This window comes from Microtus oregoni, unplaced genomic scaffold (genome assembly GCF_018167655.1).
Source record: "Microtus oregoni isolate MIOR12 unplaced genomic scaffold, Mior012 000022F_ref0000154, whole genome shotgun sequence".
NCBI lineage: Eukaryota > Metazoa > Chordata > Mammalia > Rodentia > Cricetidae > Microtus > Microtus oregoni.
Window position 1 is genome coordinate 8,057,600 of NW_024543081.1, and position 17,183 is coordinate 8,074,782.

Genomic DNA, 17,183 nt, shown 5'->3' on the forward strand with positions numbered 1-17,183 from the left:
GGGAGCATGTATGACCCCCCCCCCCAGGACCAGTCACCCAAGGAGCCGATTTTAGGATCTGGGCTTTTAGAGGACTCTACACCCTGGGTGACCCCTCACCTTTGACCTCTGACCTCAATGAGGTGTCTATGAGCCCTGGGTCTGCCATATCCTGAGTATGATATTGGGCAGTATGCTATCCTTCTCTGGACCTCACTTGGTCTCCTTGCTTAAGATGCGTTACTGGAAAGTCCTCGAGGCCCTTCCCAGAACTGATTTCCTGATCCCTGACTCCTCTTTTGAGAGGGAACTTTTGTAGCCCGACCTCCCCAGTGTAGCACATGAGGTCATTGTGAGCCCAATTCTGGCTTTTATAGCATTCTAAAAATAGCATGTGGCCCATGGAGATGCCAGGAAGTGGCAGGTAGCTTGACTGATAGGTCTGGGATAGTCTTAGCCCCAGCTCTGCCCTGGGTCAGGAGGCCCTGTCCTGCCTCTACTCTGGGCATCAGGCCCATTGTTTCTGCCTACTCTGCCTAGTGGTGTTCTCTGGGGGTCAGTGTGATAGGCCAGTAGGCACATGAGTCTCAGCTCTAGTCCGACACTGTAGGTAGGTGGCAGGCAGGGGCTGAATCTGTTGTCCTATTAGCCCAGCCTGTGCCAGCTGGGTGGAGAGACCACGCGCCCAGTAAGGGCTAGAGTTTGAATAACCTAAGGAGAGCACCGTACTGGACAATCCTCCTTTGGCTGGGCCAGCCTCTGCTCTGCAGCTGTGGTTCTCCCACATGGTAGTGGGCTCAGAATCTGCTGCCTTGGTAAGCTGGGTTAACTTAGGATGAAGACAGTGGACACTGCTGGGCAGCGCTGGAAGGACCAGCCTGGAGGAGGATGTTCCCAGCCAGCTTCACTGAGCCCTGAGCAGTACCCAGTCATCCTACGGTTCCTTCTGCTGGCCTCAACCCTCTTCTCCCTCGTAGTGATGGTTTTGTTTGTCGCTGGTGTTGTTTGCACCCATAGCTGGCTCCAGGCAAAGGGGCACAATTCTAGTGCCGCAAGGGTAGTAAGGACATGGGCTTCTACAGGAGTTGTGGTTTGCTTTCCCAACCCACCCCTCAGTGCTCCTGTACCTTCCTTGCTCCAAGTCTCCCTCCATGCTCCCCTCTGCTTTCCCCTTTATTGGCCAGGGCCCCTTAGCTAATAGTGCTTGCTTTGATGTAGCCAAACATTATGGACAGGGGGCTCTGTATCTCCTTGGTCCCTTGAGGATCATCAAGACTCAGAATCCATCCAGGGACCCTGGAGGACCAGAAATAAGGGCTGGACACTATAAACCCTACACATCCATCTCTAGTGTTTTCCTGGAATACTGGGGGCTCCAGTCCTTAGGCTTGCAGACCCATGTAGGAATTATTTCAGGTCCCAAACAGCTCCTAGGTTTCTGGGTCAAGTGTCCTCTCAGGACAGCTGGTGACTGCCCAACAGATTGTGAGTCCTGTCACCGTTCACATCATCCTTCTTCCTGCCATAACAATCCCCCAAAACAGCCCGAGCCCAGGTGGCAGCCACTGTCTAGAGCAAATAGTTTACCACTAGGAGGCTCAGTTTTCCTGTCTGAGAAATGTGCCCAATTAAAATGACCCATTCTTGGGGTTGTGGGAAAGATAAGATAAAATGAAGTGGCCAGGTTCACCCATGTCCAAGGACTTGGGAAAGGGCCTTGGTTGGAAGATGTGTGAGAAAACAGCCTCCTTGTTGCCCAGAGGAAGCCTCCTCTGCCTCCAGGATACACTCTGGATCAGGGGAGTCCTGGCTGCATCCAGAGCCTGTGACATGGGACACTGAGAGTCACTAAAGGCAGAGTTGCCAGCACCTTCCAGGCAAGAGGCAGGGAGCTGGGGGTTCCTTTCTCCACGAATAAATATAGTCTTTGCGCTGAGGTGACTACAATTATCCCCAGATGGGCCACCATTCACCCTGGCCACGTTGGGCTGCAGCTCATGGTGGGAGAGGGTACACTATCAGGCCTTGGATGCTTTGGGGACAAGGACAGGGCACTGGAATTCATCTCAGAGATCGTGGGAGCCATCGATGGCTGTTGAACTAGGTCCTTGAGCCCAGGCTGTCTGTGTCTGGAAAGGTCAGGTTCTTCTGAGTCAGTTCTTCTCTCCTGGAGGAAACAGGCTAGAGCCCTGAGCAGTCCCAGCCAAGGCCCCAGGAGGGATGGGGAAGCCTGGAGTCCCTCCCTCCCTACTCAACACTTGGGCATGCCACAGCCTGGGGCGAGTTACCAAGCCCTCCGAGCCAGGCTCGTTCAAGCCTTGAAAGCGAACACATTACAGCATGATAGTTGCGGGGACCCTCAGCCCATGGCAGCCCCTCTTGCTTGACCTCACGTGGGTTGTTCTTCTCTACAAACTACCACTGGCCTCTTGTTCCCCCCTCCCTGTCTCCATGGCAACAGACGGAGGGCTTGGCTCATTAAAACCAAATAAAAAACGGCCCTAGCAGGAGTGGCAGCCTGATGAGTAACTGCTGAGTAACTGAGTCGGAGCAAGTGTGGGCATAAGCAGGTGAGAGCTGAGACCTGAAGCAGAACCCATGTGGGACGCCTTGGGTCGCACCGAAACACACCTGCCAGCCAGGGCTTCTGCCTGCTTGCCTGGGGCTTCAAGATAGGCTTCCTGGATGGACCGGAAGAGGTTGAACACCTCCAGTGGCTGCTTCGGCCTGGGTAGTGGTGGCGGCGGTGGTGGTGGACGATGACACCCACTGCTGTTTGCCCCTGGTGCAAAATGGTTTGAATTTTCTAGACCCTTACATTGGATACTTGCAACATGGGTACACTAGAAAGTCAGCTTGGCCTCCACAGAGCCCCCATCCTGGGGTCAGTGGCTATGTAGTTCCCTTGCATTCCAGGACCCACCCTGAACTGGCCACCTCCATCATCCCTCAACAGTTGGTCAGACGAAGTTGCCAGACCTGATCAGAGGGCAAAGGGAATCTGCAGGCTTCCCTTAGGGACTTGGTGACCTAAGTTAGACCCAGAAACATTGATTCCTGTACCTTTCCAGTTTCTGCTCTGTCTGGGGCTCCTGGCCAGCATCCACCAGGGCAGGGACAGGTCAGTCCTGGGGCCTCTGAGAACGACACTAGCCACACGGGACTGTGCAGAGCCCATCGGGCTTAGGGGTGATCTCTTATCTCTCATTTCTCCTGTCATAATGGGAGCCCAGAACCCACAGATCCTGGGACTGTTCTGGCAAAAGAGGTGATGGTGGGGGTAAGGGCAGCCCAGCAGGGCATCAGGGTGGAGGGGAGAGTGCTGTAGGCCTGAGATACTGGGCTCCACCCTGTCTTCACCTTGAGGGAAGAGGGTCCCCCAATGAGCTCCAGCCGAGGAGAAAGATGCCCTCCTGTGCACCCCCACTGGTTGGTGGGTAGGGAGGAAGTTAGGCTTAGGCCAGGCATAGAGTTGGTCCTTGGTGTGGCTTATGGACCTGACTTGACTCAGAGTCATTGTTCTGTATTGGTGGGACACAGCAGACACAGCCCCCAGTAGCAGGGCCTGCAGCCAGGTACCGAGGACAGGCTAGGACAGGCAGGTGCTGGCCCCTGGGCCTCGCTAAGACTGGGTCTTGGTTTTCCACCACCCTACCCATATTTGACTACTGGCCCTGCTTTCTGCAGATGAGATGGTAGGGAACCATTTCTTACTGGAGCTTACCCTAGGGTCCTGAGATGCCCTTCATAGCCTGCTGGGCACCCATCCACCACCATGAACTTGAGTCCTGAAGGAAAGAGAGAGTTGGTGAAGAGGGAGGGAACTGAGAAGACTGAGCACAAGATAGAAGGCTTGCATGGCCCAGCCTGGGGCTGAGGTAGATAAAGAAAACAGGGCAGGTCTTGCCCCTCTTGAGGAGCCTTTGGACCTACAAGGACCAGGCATCCCCTGTAGGGCTAAGCTGGTAGAAACGGTCCCCATGCCAGCAGTGAGGATTTCATCCTAAGAAGGCTGCCTGGAGGAGGAGACATTAGAGCCTGGCCTCAAGAGGTGCAGGGACTCTCATCCCCAAAGAAGAGTAACTCTGCAGGAAGTGTGAGACACACCCGGAAGGCCTGAGTCATCGTCCCTGACAGGATGGGGAGAGGGCCCAGGGAGGAAAGCAGGTGTCAGCAGGGCTGGGGTGGGAGATGGCTTCCCTTCTTAGCTCTGTTGGTCATGGGCTTGGCTCTGCAGCAGAGATGGGTGACAGTGTTAGGGTGTGTGGGTGGGCGTTCTGCCTAGACTACACCTGGGTAGTGGCTACTGATGCATGTCTGCTGCCCAGAGGCTGGAAGGAGGGGGGACACTGGGAGAGACCGAGGCCTGAAACGGACCGAAGATGAGCAGAGAGGGAGGCTTCTGAGCTCTGGAGTACAGAGACTCTACTTCCTCATGGCCCAGAATATCACCTTTCACCCAGAACACAAATGGCTTGTCCCTTGTGAACAGGAAGACAGAAAATGACAGTGGGGTGTGCAGGTGGGTCACTGCAGAAACAAATGCCATTCGGATGTCCTTGTTGCCCCGTTTTAGGGTGGGGTTCATCAGCCCCAGTGTAGTGAGTTCCAAGTTCTTAGAGGGCAGGTTCTCAGGCTAGGGACTACATCCCCTGTGACCACCTGGCTCAGGACTTTAAGGCCTCACTGCCCAAACCTTTTGTCTCTCTCCACAGGGAGTCGTGAGGCCGCCTTCACATACGCCATCACCGCAGCAGGCGTGGCCCATGCTGTCACCGCTGCCTGTAGCCAGGGCAACCTGAGCAACTGCGGCTGTGACAGGGAGAAGCAAGGCTACTACAACCAGGCAGAAGGCTGGAAGTGGGGAGGCTGCTCAGCCGATGTGCGCTACGGCATCGACTTTTCCCGACGCTTCGTAGATGCTCGCGAGATTAAAAAGAATGCCAGGCGCCTCATGAACCTCCACAACAATGAGGCGGGCAGAAAGGTAGCATGCGGGCATGGTGGGCATAATGGGCACAAGGGGCATAATACCTGCCTACGAAAGCACTTGCACCCGATCCTTAGTGTCACTTCCTTACCTCTCTGCAGCAATCTTCCTGCCTGGTCTACAGGCATGACATCTAGGGTTTGGACTTGTGGGACCCATTTCTATGTAAAGCATGAACTGGGCCTGGCTCGGGACCTGCATGTAGGCCAAGGCCATATCATAACAGCCAGATCACATCATATTATGATCCAGATCATAACAGCCCACTTCGTGGATCTGGAAGCTACTCAGCCAGCTGACCAAACAAGCAAAAAACAAACAAACAAACAACCCCCCCCCCACACACACACAAAACACAAACAAATGAAAAACAGCTGAGGACAGAGGAAGAAGAGAGATCACTGTCTCAAGATGGGCAGGTCCAGTCAGCTGTGACCTTGTGGAACAGTCAGTCAGGTTTGCATATGGGTGGGGATGGAGGACAATCAGGTCAGGACACACTAGGGAAGAAGTCAGAAGGAGCCCGGCTGCCACAGGGAGATGAGGGCCGCAGATAATGCGCTAGGAGGAGCGGCTGCCACGGCGGCAAGATGGCCCGAGATAGGGCAGCCAGCCGAGCAGAGCACGGGCTGAATCTGGTTCCTCAACTCTAGGGACTGCACCCATGCCTGCAGGGCCTAGGGGCTTCTTGGGTCTGGGATGAACTGGCCTTCCCAGGCAAAGAAGAGGGAATGAGTCTCCTCAGGGAACGGCCAAGCCCACTATCTCATTCATTTATTCAGTTAACACTCTGTCATTTTTCTGTGCTGGGCAGTAGAGAGGAATTCATCTGGCTAGGAAGTCTGGGCTCACCTGAGGGTATAAAGGACCCAGGTGTCCCTGGGAAGGCCCAGGAGCTCTTTGGAGGGGGTGGCATAGGAGTGGGGTCTTGAAGGATATTCAGGGGAAAGGCAAGATCCTGGAGGATGGCTGCAAGCAGTTCCAGCCAATGGGAGCCAGATGGGTGCATGAGTCAGACCCCAGGAAGCAGGAGCTGGCTAGAACAGGACCAGGGTTGCCTTTGATGTGTGGTGTGTCCCCCAGAGGGGGCTGTTAGATTATGGTAACAAAGGGATGAGGAAAGCGTGACCCTGTGGAGGCAGTGCATGCACAGAGAGCCACCATCTACAGACAAAGTTTGGTTCCTTAGCGTATGATTAAACTGCCCTGGCAGGGAGGCTGACGGGGACGGGGAGGGGGTGGCTCTAACATGGAGGGTAGGCAAGGCTGGACCCTCATAGGAGCCCCTTGACTCGCTTCAGTGGCGTGTTTCTGAGCAGATTTTTTTCTTTCTCTTGGAAGGAAGATTTCACCATCCCTCATTTGCAGATAAGGACAGTGAGCCCCAGGGTGAGCTGCTGCGGAGCTGGTCAAGTGGCCCCTCAGGCCTGAGTTCTCGTCCTGGTCATGGGGGCAAGGGTTTCAGGCAAAGGGCCATCTGAGGACCAGCTAGCATTATCTCCAGTTTAGATCTGGGATCAATCTGGTAGAGAGGTGCAGGTGTTAAGGCAGAGTGGTCTCTGGAGATATGGGAAGAGGGAGGCTGGCAGTGGGACTGGGGACCAAAATGAAGGGCAAGGGGTGAGTCCTGGCAGCTATTGGCTGAGGGGATGAGGGCATAGGAACAGGCCACGCACCATACAAAGGGTTTGGCGGGAAACAGTACCACGAACCAAAATGGAGAATGGGCTACTGGAGAGCAGGCTAGGTGGAGGCTGGTTAGGAACAGGGAGGCCATGGGAAAAGGCTGTTAAGGGTCAGTGGTACCCAGGCATGGCAGCACATTCATTGAAGCTGAGATGGATTGTGAGTTTTAGGCTAGCCTGAGATGGAGAGAGAGAGAGAGAGAGAGAGAGAGAGAGAGAGAGAGAGAGAGAACAGGATGTGGTAGTGTATGCTATTAATCCCAGCATTCAAGAGGCAGAAGCGGGCAGATCTCTGTGAGTTTGAAGTCATCCTGGTCTACATAGTAAGTTCCAGGCCAGCTAGGGCTACATAGTAAGACACTGATTTCCACCCCCATCCCCTAAAAGAAATACTGATTAAAGGTCACACTCCTTATACCGGCTCTGCCCTTGGTTGTGTGGGGATTGGCCCTATCCCTCTTCTGAACCTTAGTCTCCCCTTTGGTGCAATGGATGATACTTTGCCAGATTCCTCTGCTGCACCTCTAGTAGCCTCACCCCCTGAAGCTGTGAGCACACGTTGGCCTGAACCCCTAAAAGCCAGCTGGTGGCTACACATGAGCTTTTTCTTTCAAGCAGCTTGGTGCTAGCACTGGCTGTGGTGGGGTAGGAGAGGGGGTTGAGGGCCTGAGGTCACGGGACTCCAGTGCTGGGTCCTAGGGCATCAGACAGATGTCTCAGGGCACCTCAGACTCACAGTATAAACAGGACAGACAGATGCTCTCCCACTGTTCTAGCATTGAAATCTGGCATCTAGGTATGACGAAGGCCATGCTCTCTCCAAAGGCTCTGGGAGGTAGGGTATTGGGGGGGAGATCCTGTTTGCCTTGACCAATTTCTAGAGGCCCCAGCACTTGTTGGCTTTTGTCTGTTTTGGTCTGGCCTCTGCTGGTGACTGTGTGGCCTCTACTCGGATATTGTCTCTTCCGTCTCAAATGAGGACACTAAGACTGAGACTTTGTATACCACCCTATTTCGGACGGACACGATTCCATTTTACCTTCATCTCATCCTGGTGAGGTCACTTCTGAGATTTTCTGTGATACAAAGTATGGGCAGCAACCTTCTACCATCTCACTCCCCATTCTCCTCAGGCTGCAGGAACTCAGGCAGGGATCCTGGATTGGTTGGGGTGGGACGGCTGAGCTCAGAGTCCAGCTCATCATGGCCACCAACCCAGCCCTGCTGCTCATCCCCAGACACCTCACAGGCTCTGCTGGTCACTAAAGAGAGGTGCCCCCTGGTGTCTGGGCAGAAGGAGACTGTTCCCAAAGAAAACTCTGATGTGGGGGAGCCAGGTCAACAGTTTTGTCCCTTTTGGGTCCCCACCATAGTGTGGAACTAGGGCAGTAGGCAGAGAAGGTGGCGTCAATGGTTTCTTACCCCTATTCAGACATGGTGATGGCCAGGGCTGTCCCTGTGGTCAGGTGCTAGGTTCAGGACAGAACTGGGGTCCTTCCGAGAGCTTGGGGATAACACCCTACCAGTTGGCCACAGGCCAGGTCCTAACCGAGGGTTTATGACAGGGTTCTGGTTCCTGTTGTATAGATCTGGGTGGGAAACCCACACCAAGCCCAGAGTGTAGCTGCTGCTCAGAGGCCAGCAAGACCCACAGCCATTCCTGGACCCAGAGTATGAAAGAACAGCAGGCAAAGGCCATGTCCCTAAAGTTCCCAGACCCCTGGAGAGGCCAAGCCACCCACGGGCTCAGGAAAGGAAGTGTTTTAAGAACTCTACTGACATCCTGTCTCCGAGACCTCAGCTGCTCCCTGGCTGAATGAATGTGAGGGACCTTGCCCACCCAGGCCTGCCCTGCTGAGATAGAGGGATGCCTGACTCCCCTGGGCTATCCAACCTCCTCTTACAGGACTTCGGCCCCAGCCTGGTGATTCCCCTAGCCTGGTCAAACGGAGTGCTACTCCAAAGCCCTTGATCCTCCATGTCAGCCCTTCTCCTGGGTCCCATTGGCACCACACTCCTGTGTATTGGAGGGAACCAGGCTGCAGAGCAGTCAACCTCTGGAAGGGGACTCCTTCTGCAACCTCCAGGTGTCTCCTGAGTGCCTGGGCTGGCCTCAGTGCCCCAAGCTCCTGGTTGTCCCTGGCGCCATGGCTGCTGTCGCTCTGATGGCGAGGGCTCTGGAGAAGGAAACGGCACATTCTTGAATCCTGTGATCACCTCCCGGCGAGGCTCCAGCTCAGGGGACCCAGCCAAGCGAGGATTCGGCCCCTCACTCTGCAAACACCTGCCCAATCAACTTCATCTGCCCTTGTCACCAGCAGGGCTGTGCAGGATCTGATGTCCTCAGGCAGGCAGGGATAGACGAGATCCCAGATGAGGCTCAGGAGCTACAGACAGGGCAAGGGTGTCCAGCAGGCTGCAGTGGTACTGGTAGCTGACCAGTGGCCTGCACAACCCCAACCAGAACCCCCACTGATCTCAGCTATTGGAGAAGAGTTGTCAGCCAGGCCCTGAGGGACCTGTTGCTCCTGCCAGGGACTTGGGAGGACCACTCTAACTAGCTGGTGGGTAGGTGGCCAGAACAGGGGACTTACTGGGTTTGAAAAAAAAAACTAGTAGAAGAGAACAGAGCCAAACAAAGCTGAACCAGGGGCCGGAGAGTCACCAGGATGGACACGGGTTGGGGCATGTACGTAACAGATCCCAAGTGTTCATGAGGCGGGCCACTCTAGCCTGACTCTCAAGCCTTTCCGGGCTACCCATTCTACTCAGTCTGGAGCCCACACTGTTCCCCTTATCCCACATGAAACCCGAGGCAGCCCTACCTCAGTCTCCCACTTCCTCCTGACCAGGACTCCTTCTCTGGTCCTCACTGCAAGCCGTCATTCACTTAGCTGGAGTCATGGTGATGCCAGCCCAGGGTCCATCTAAAAACGAGAGGCATAGGAGCCTCATCTTCCCCTGAATTCTCAGCAGCTCTCTTGTGTCTTTGGGTGGGTCCTTGTAGAGCTCCTTCCAACTCCCTGCCTATCTAATGAGCTCCTACCCATCTGCCTACACCATCTTCTCCAGGAAGCCTCCACAGCTAACATGACGAGGTAGCTGCACACACTGGCTTGCTTCCCACAGATACGGTCTGAATGAGGATGCCCCCCCATAGGTTCATATGTTTGAATAACTGATCCCCGGTTGGTGGAACTGTTCGGGAAGGATTGGGAGGTGTGGTCTTACTGGAGATGTATCTCTGGGAGCAGGTTTTGAAGTTTCCTAAGACTCTTAGCATTCCCAGTGTTCTGTCTCATGGTTATGAATCAAGATGTGAGCCTTTCAAAGTCGTGAGCTCCCTCAGGCCCTGGGAGTCATGAGTCTGTGTCCTCCTGTTTATTATACTGGACCATGCGTCTCCATGGTCCTCTGTGAGGTCCAGGGAAGGTGCTGAGGTGGAGGCAGTATCTGTGGGATTCTTCCCGCCATGCGTTGTTTTCATCTGTCCATCCCTTTATTCATTCACACACTCACTGACTAGGCTTCTTGTCTAGGGCAGAGCTGGGGCTAAGAACAGGTGCCCTTGACAATGAGTTCTACAGGGGTGGGGGAAAGACGAGGGGCCAAATGCCAGCAGGCCCAGACGGTGGCGGTAAGGCAGTGAAGCAGGGACAGCTGACAAATGGCCCCTCCGCAGCCACAGGGCTGCAGCTAACAGTAATTCCCCATTTTCATCAGGCCGGCTGGCAGGGCCCTTTCGATCTGGGTAAATGAGTACCTGGGGTCAGGGCTGGCTCTGGGAACCGGCCTTCCTGGGCGAGAGGGAGGCCCAAGGAAAACATAGGGTTGCACCCATCCCGGGCCCTCATGCATCTGGAAGAAAGAACAACAACCGGCTAGGCCTGGCTGTTGGCTTCCCAGAGGATGGCACGACTGGGCCTCGCTGACCCGTGCCCTCACCCTCCCGGTTTCCTCCATCACTGGCACGCCAGGCTGTCATTAAGCAGCTGGCTGTTAAGCTCTGACTGCATGCCAGGCCCTGAACTGGGCATGAGGCAGTCACAGGGAGATGGAGACACGAAGGGCCCGTGTTTATTAATCACTGCTCTCGCTGGGCCTCTCCCAGCACAGCGTCCCTACCTGCTGCCCTGCAAGTGGCCCCTGTCCCATTTCCTCATTAGGGCTGGATTTAACCAAATAACTCTGATCAGATACACCACTCTCTACTGAGAGGACATGGGCACCCATTTTTAGCAGCTTAAGCGAATGAGCTCATAGAGGAGACGCCGGGGATTCTGGAGAGCACTCAGCCTCTTCCACTTCCTTCTGAGCCTCTACTCTGTCGCTTGTAGGTTCTGGAGGACCGCATGAAGCTTGAATGTAAGTGTCATGGTGTGTCGGGCTCGTGCACCACCAAAACCTGCTGGACCACTCTGCCCAAGTTCCGTGAGGTGGGCCACCTGCTCAAGGAGAAATACAACGCAGCCGTGCAGGTGGAGGTGGTGCGTGCCAGCCGCCTGCGCCAGCCCACCTTCTTGCGCATCAAGCAACTGCGCAGCTACCAGAAGCCTATGGAGACGGACCTGGTGTACATCGAGAAGTCGCCCAACTACTGTGAGGAGGACGCGGCCACGGGCAGTGTGGGCACGCAGGGCCGCCTGTGCAACCGCACCTCTCCCGGCGCCGACGGCTGTGACACCATGTGCTGTGGCCGCGGCTACAACACGCACCAGTATACCAAGGTGTGGCAGTGCAACTGCAAATTCCACTGGTGTTGCTTTGTCAAGTGCAACACGTGCAGCGAGCGCACCGAGGTCTTCACCTGCAAGTGAGGCCGCGGTGCAGGCGCACAAGGCGCCTGCCCATCCCGCGGCCCTCGCCATTTTGCACATCCTTCTTTGCTTCCGGAGCTGCCAGCTGTGGGCACAGGAGGGTAGAATTGGGGGTAGGGTACTGGGGTACTTCAGGCTCCTTCCTACCTGCTTTGTCCCCTCCAGAGGCACAGTAGTGCCCTGACCTACCCGGCATCCAAGGCCAATGCATCGGTCTGGTACCCAATGGAGACATATTCCTTTACTTCTCTTCGGGAAACTGGACCTCAAAGTGACCACAAGACTCTGAGGATCACCTCCCTGCCTGGTGGCTGGACAGAGAAAGGTTACACCCACCAGTCACACTCAAAACTGTTTCCTGAGCTGTGTCCTGCTGGCTCCTGGCAGGATGGATGTTGACAAAATTATTTATGTTTTCTTAGCATCAGTTGAGAACTCAGTACTAACGACCGGGTAGCCAGACCTAACCCTATCGGAGGTTGCCCCACCACCATCTCTCTTCACTCTCTTCTCCTCAACCCCTCCCTCGAGGGTCCTCTGCTTCTTGCAGGACCCAGGGTGTCAGGGTTGGCACGGAGGCTGGCTAGTAGGGGAACTCCTTGGCAGCACTCTGGGAGGGGTTTAGCGGGTCTACAAGGCCTGAGATGGCCTCAGAGGACAGCCCATCCTCCATTCCATTTGGAAACTGTCATGCAAATCAAATGTGGCTTGTGTCAGGTTCCAGGCATGCCTCTTCCTTTTTCTAGCCCCTCACCGCCCCCCCTCCAGTCTGCTGCCAATCTCCACCTCCAGTTTACAAATCCCCCTCTACCCTGGAGCCAGCCTGATCCCCAAGACTGCCCCACAGGTTCGGGAGAGGCCAGGGACGGTTGCCCTACGTGACAGATGGACACAGAGCAATCTGAATCTTCTCTGGAGACCCCATGGCTCTGTGAATTATACCCCCAACAGCCCCATCCAGCCCAAACCCTGGAAGCAGCCAAGGTGCTGGGAGACTGAACCCTCTTCCATTCTGACTCCAATGCCAGAGAATCGGCATCCAGAATTTAGGGATGTATCTGCCAGGCCCCCTGCGTACTGTCCACAGATACCTGCTTGAGGGTCCTCACATTATGAGGACATGGGGCCTTCAAGCAGGGGTCTGTGGGAGGCTTGATGTCCTCTTTCCTCAGGATCTTCCAGATGGGGATATAAGAGCTCAGACCTGGGCATCTCCCTCCCTCTCCTCCACAACACATGGCAGAGGTAAGGGATTGCCAGGGCTGATGGCACAACTGCCCACAGCTTTCCCTACACTAAGGTGTTTTCATAGCAGAAATCCATGGGAATGTGGGGTTTGGGGGCCACCAAGCCAGGTGGCCTGGACATTAACCTGGAGAAGGTGACCCTTGTTTGACATTGCCTTGCATCCAGCTGTGGGTCCTGTCATGTCAGGATGTTCCAAGCCTCTGGGCCGCTGGAGATGCCCCACCCTGATCCTGGCCCCATCTCCTCATCCTAAGTCCTGGGATGCCCTAGTCCATAGCCCAGTGTCCCCTGTGAGGAGCCTGGTTAACTTATATTGTTATATAGCGTCCCCTGTCTGTCATGTCTCTTAAGTTATTGTGACCTACACTGGGTACTGGAGGGGATGGGGGATGGCTTTGGCTGCTGTCCCCCAAGCCAGGCTCCTCCTTCTGCTTGAAACAGATCCTTGGGGCCCCTGGTGCCACCGAGGCAATTCGCACTGTCCCTGGGCTGCCAGGCACCTGCGCCTGCACTTGGTCAGCCGCAGACCTTGCCTAGGGGAGAGAGGTGGTTAGTGGACCCAGGCAGGGCACTGGCTGTCCCAATGCTGTGTGCTGGGGTGGAGGTGGCCGGGCACCACATGTCCTTGAAGTGCCCTACTTCTGATGGGCTGTATTGCTGCCTCCTCTGGAGGGGAGCACTTGGCCCCAATAAAAGCTGGAATCAGAAAAGTCTGTGTCTGTGTGTGGAGTATACATGGGATGCCCCCACAGTTCCTGCCCTGAGGGTGGGGACACACACTGCCCACCAAGGCTGAACCCCTTAGTCTTTCCCATTTCCTTCACCTCCTCTGCTGACAAGAGGCCTGCTTCCTTCCATTCTGTACTTGAGGTCCTTGGCCAGGCTCTGATGGGACTGTCAGGCTGGCCTGCCTCTGGCAGCCAGTGAGAATCTTTAGATGTATGCTTATACACAGGCCTAGAAGCTTCTCTGAAAGGGTTCAGGCTGCAAGGACACAAAGCCTAATGGCCTGATGTCCAGGAATTAACCAAAGATCTGGGCCCAATATGCCCTCAACTGGAAGGGCAGGTGGAAGGCCCTTTCTCTACTTCATTCCCCTTGACTTCAGAGTCCTAGGCCTGAGTATCTGGGGTCACCCCAGATCTTTGTGGCGAACTTCTGGGGGCCTTGTGTTTTCCTAGGGACTGAGTCCAGAGTCCCTAGGGGCTTGTAGCCCTAACTGATTGCCTGGCCACAGCCTGTGATGACCATGCACTGCCTACAGTGAATGGCATTTCTGCCCAGGGTCAGAAGGCATGTGGCGGGGCCGGTTTGGCTACTGCCCGCTGTCCTGGGAAGCCTGGCATCGGGTGGAACTGCTGATCCCACAGCCAGCCATAGGCCCTGTGAGGCACCCACGGAGCATGTGTTAGATCCAAGTCTTCTGGGGGAGCCTCCAGCTCTGCACTTCAAAAGGGAATATGCAGGACCCTGTGTCTGACCCTTGTTCCGTCCTGAGGCATAGCCTCAGTCTCTCCATCAGAGAGCAGGAGGTGGCCCAAGACTGGGGCTTGATGATCTGTAGGCTGAAGCATGCCTGGGGCCCAGGCCAGGGCTGGGCAGGCTGGCAGGAAGCCCTGGGTCCCCATGAGGCAGTCATCAAATCCCTGGTGGCGCGGCTGCAACGGAGCGCAGGGTCCGGCTACTCCCACAGGGCCAGGAATGAGGAAGGAGCCCTGAGAATGCCCTGGCCCGGGTGCCCAGACTGTACTTACTTCTTGGCCGTGATTCAATCCCAACCCGGCCTCCCAGGGCCAGGGCACGCATCCTTGGGGGCCCTGCCTGAGGCATGGAGTCCGCACTGCCCGGTCTGGCCCCAGGCTCTACCTTGAGGTGCTGAGAGAGCATTCACCTGGGCCATCCCAGGAGTCCCCGGTAGTTTTTTTTTGTTTGTTTGTTTGTTTTTTGTTTTTTTTGGTCATCCTTTCAAGTGACTCCCCTTTCCCCTCAGTTCTAGTCAACATTGTACCTTGCTGGGTACTGCCCGCCCCGGCGCCCTTTCTTCTAGCATGCCTAGCACGTCCCTTCCTAGAATGGCCTGCCTTCTGTGCTCCAAGAACACAGGCTCCCAGGCAACAAGAGTCACATGGACTCCAGAAAGGATGTGGGGACACTGGCATTGGAAAGCCTGGAGTCGTAGCAAAAGCCAGCCCACTGCCCCCATCACCCCTGCTCCCTCATGCCTGTAATCTTGCCCTAACCAGGCTGAGTTCTGACCTCGTAATGCTCCAGCCATGTGCCCCATCCCCCACTCAGGTGGTACCCACAGTTCCAGGACAGGAGGGAGCCCAGGAATAGGTACTCACAGCTAGCAGAGGTGCCTGTGGAGAGGAGGAGTAGGAGGCAGCTAACAAATCTTCCCTACTTGGATATCAGAAGACAAATGCTCCCTAGGTTGGCTCCCTCTACTTCTGTGGATGCCTTGACCATGCGCATGATGGTGCCTGCTCAGGACCACCTGCATGCTTCCTTCTCCCTACTGCATTCCATGGGGACATTCTCCTGCTATCTCCGTCTCACACACACACCCTCCTCGGGTCACCCGAGCAAGCTCACCACCTTGTCTTCACTTTTATCCCATAGGTGGGTAAGGGGGTACCATGCCCCCTCCAGCACAGGCTGATTCATCATAAGCCAAGGAGCCCATTGCATATCGAGCACACCCTTAAGCCAGGCCTTTCTTGGTGGTCTGCTGTGACCCATGACTTCACAACCCTCCTTCCCGTGCAAGTTCTCATTCACAAATGGATTAACCAAGATCCAGGAATTAGTGGGAAACATCTAGATGAGAGCCAGAGCCAAGATTTAAACCCAGTTCTTCTGGGGTCTTCTTTCTCCCCAATTCATATTCTCCTACCTGGGGGGTATGCCAGCTCAAGGACTTCATCGAAGACCACACAACGGGAAAGGAATGGCTGAGGCAGGTCTCAGAGGAGAAATACCAGGAATGTCATCCCTAAGAACAAAGCAGGAAAGACCAGGTTAAGAAGCAGCAGGCAAGATCTGGGCTAGATCTCTCAGTGAACTGGAGAGAGGTCAAGAGGGAGTAGCTATGGACCACCATCTAATGAAGGAGGAAGAAGAGGTGGATGGGTGGAGCTGTGGGCTAGGGCCTGGGGTGGCATGGGAGCAGAGGGTAAGGGCATGAGAGAGGCGAATGGAAATGGGTCTCGGGATGTTCTGCCAGGAGATCAGGAGTCCCTCCCTGAGCAGAGTGGCAGACCCTGCCTCCGGTCCCTGAGTCACTACCATAGAACATACAGCTGACGCCAATGAGGACCTCCAAACTAACACCTCTGTTGCACTCCTTGGACCACAACTGAAGCTGGACCTATTTGTCCATCAGGTCCTTGATCTCAAAGGACCCATCCGTGACTGAAGGCCACTCAACTGTGGATCCCAGAATGGAACTCAAGACCTGGGTCTCAGGGAGCACTAAGCTTGATGCTTCAGCAATGACCAGGGACAGTCTGGAGTCAGGTTGTCTGAAGAAGGCACTGATGAAGGGCTAAGCTGGAGACAGTCCTACCCCACCTCCAGACACAAGGAGCCCATGTTAGGGAGGCTGCCTGGTGTCCTCTCTTATGAGCCCTGCTGAAGCCCTGTGTGGCCTTTCAAGAAGGCTACAGGTAGGGGACGGAGAGTTCTCTCACTCCATCTACAGGCAGTGATTCGGCAGCAGGGCAGCAAGACTGGCTCATTTCCAGGGGCCGGCTGCCACTCCCTCCTGGGTTAGCAGCCTATTCACTTGAGGCCCAAGGGTGACCTAAGGACCCTGATCTTTTTGGAGGAGCCCTATAAAGGGCCACGGCTGAGCCCCTGGAAGCCCTTGGCGTGAGCTGTTTGAGGCCCAGTCCCCAGCTCCGGGCAGAAGCTACATATAGTTGGATACTCTGCCGGCACCACCCTGCTACCACGAAGCGGGCTAGGAGCCTTACCCACGACCCTTCCCTGGCTTCTGGGTCCGGAGCTCCAGCTTTTTCTGTGGGGCATGGGACACAGCATCCATGCTGTCTTCTTTCTTCATCAGCATGGTGCCTGGAGCTTGGGTGACCACTGTGAGGCCTCAGAGCTATGCCCGAGATGGACGTCTTCCCTCAGAGAGTCTCAGGCTGGGGAGAAGGGAGGCAGGGTGTTCCTGTGGTTCCTGTAGAACCTCCCATGGCAGCAGGGGAGACCAGGGAACATGGGCTGTGGAAATTCTGCTATGGCCTCTGGAGACTGACACCTGAAGTAAGGGTGGAACAAGAGAGGATGGGGGAGGAAAGAGGGCGACATAAGGAGCTGAGGTGATTTGAGAGTTGGTGGGGTGGGGGAGTGGAGTTTGGAGAGTTGGAGGGCTACTCTGAGTTGGTGACGTTCCAGAAAGTTCCAAAAGTATAGAAGGGAACCTAGCTTTTTGAGCCCCAAAGGCTAGGATTGGCC

At 55.4% G+C, this 17,183-nt stretch overlaps 1 protein-coding gene across 2 annotated transcripts in view; it reads left to right on the forward strand.

Annotated features, from left to right (window-relative positions):
• Wnt7b (Wnt family member 7B) overlaps positions 1-13,410 on the forward strand; it is a 44,681-nt gene extending 31,271 nt beyond the window's left edge. For both annotated transcript variants that reach the window (XM_041672259.1, XM_041672258.1), the window contains exons 3-4: positions 4,695-4,966; positions 10,992-13,410. In XM_041672259.1, coding sequence (XP_041528193.1) covers positions 4,695-4,966; positions 10,992-11,471 — 752 coding nt within the window. In that variant the 3' untranslated portion in view covers positions 11,472-13,410. The remainder of the gene's footprint in view (positions 1-4,694; positions 4,967-10,991) is intronic.
• Positions 13,411-17,183: the final 3,773 nt, after the last annotated feature.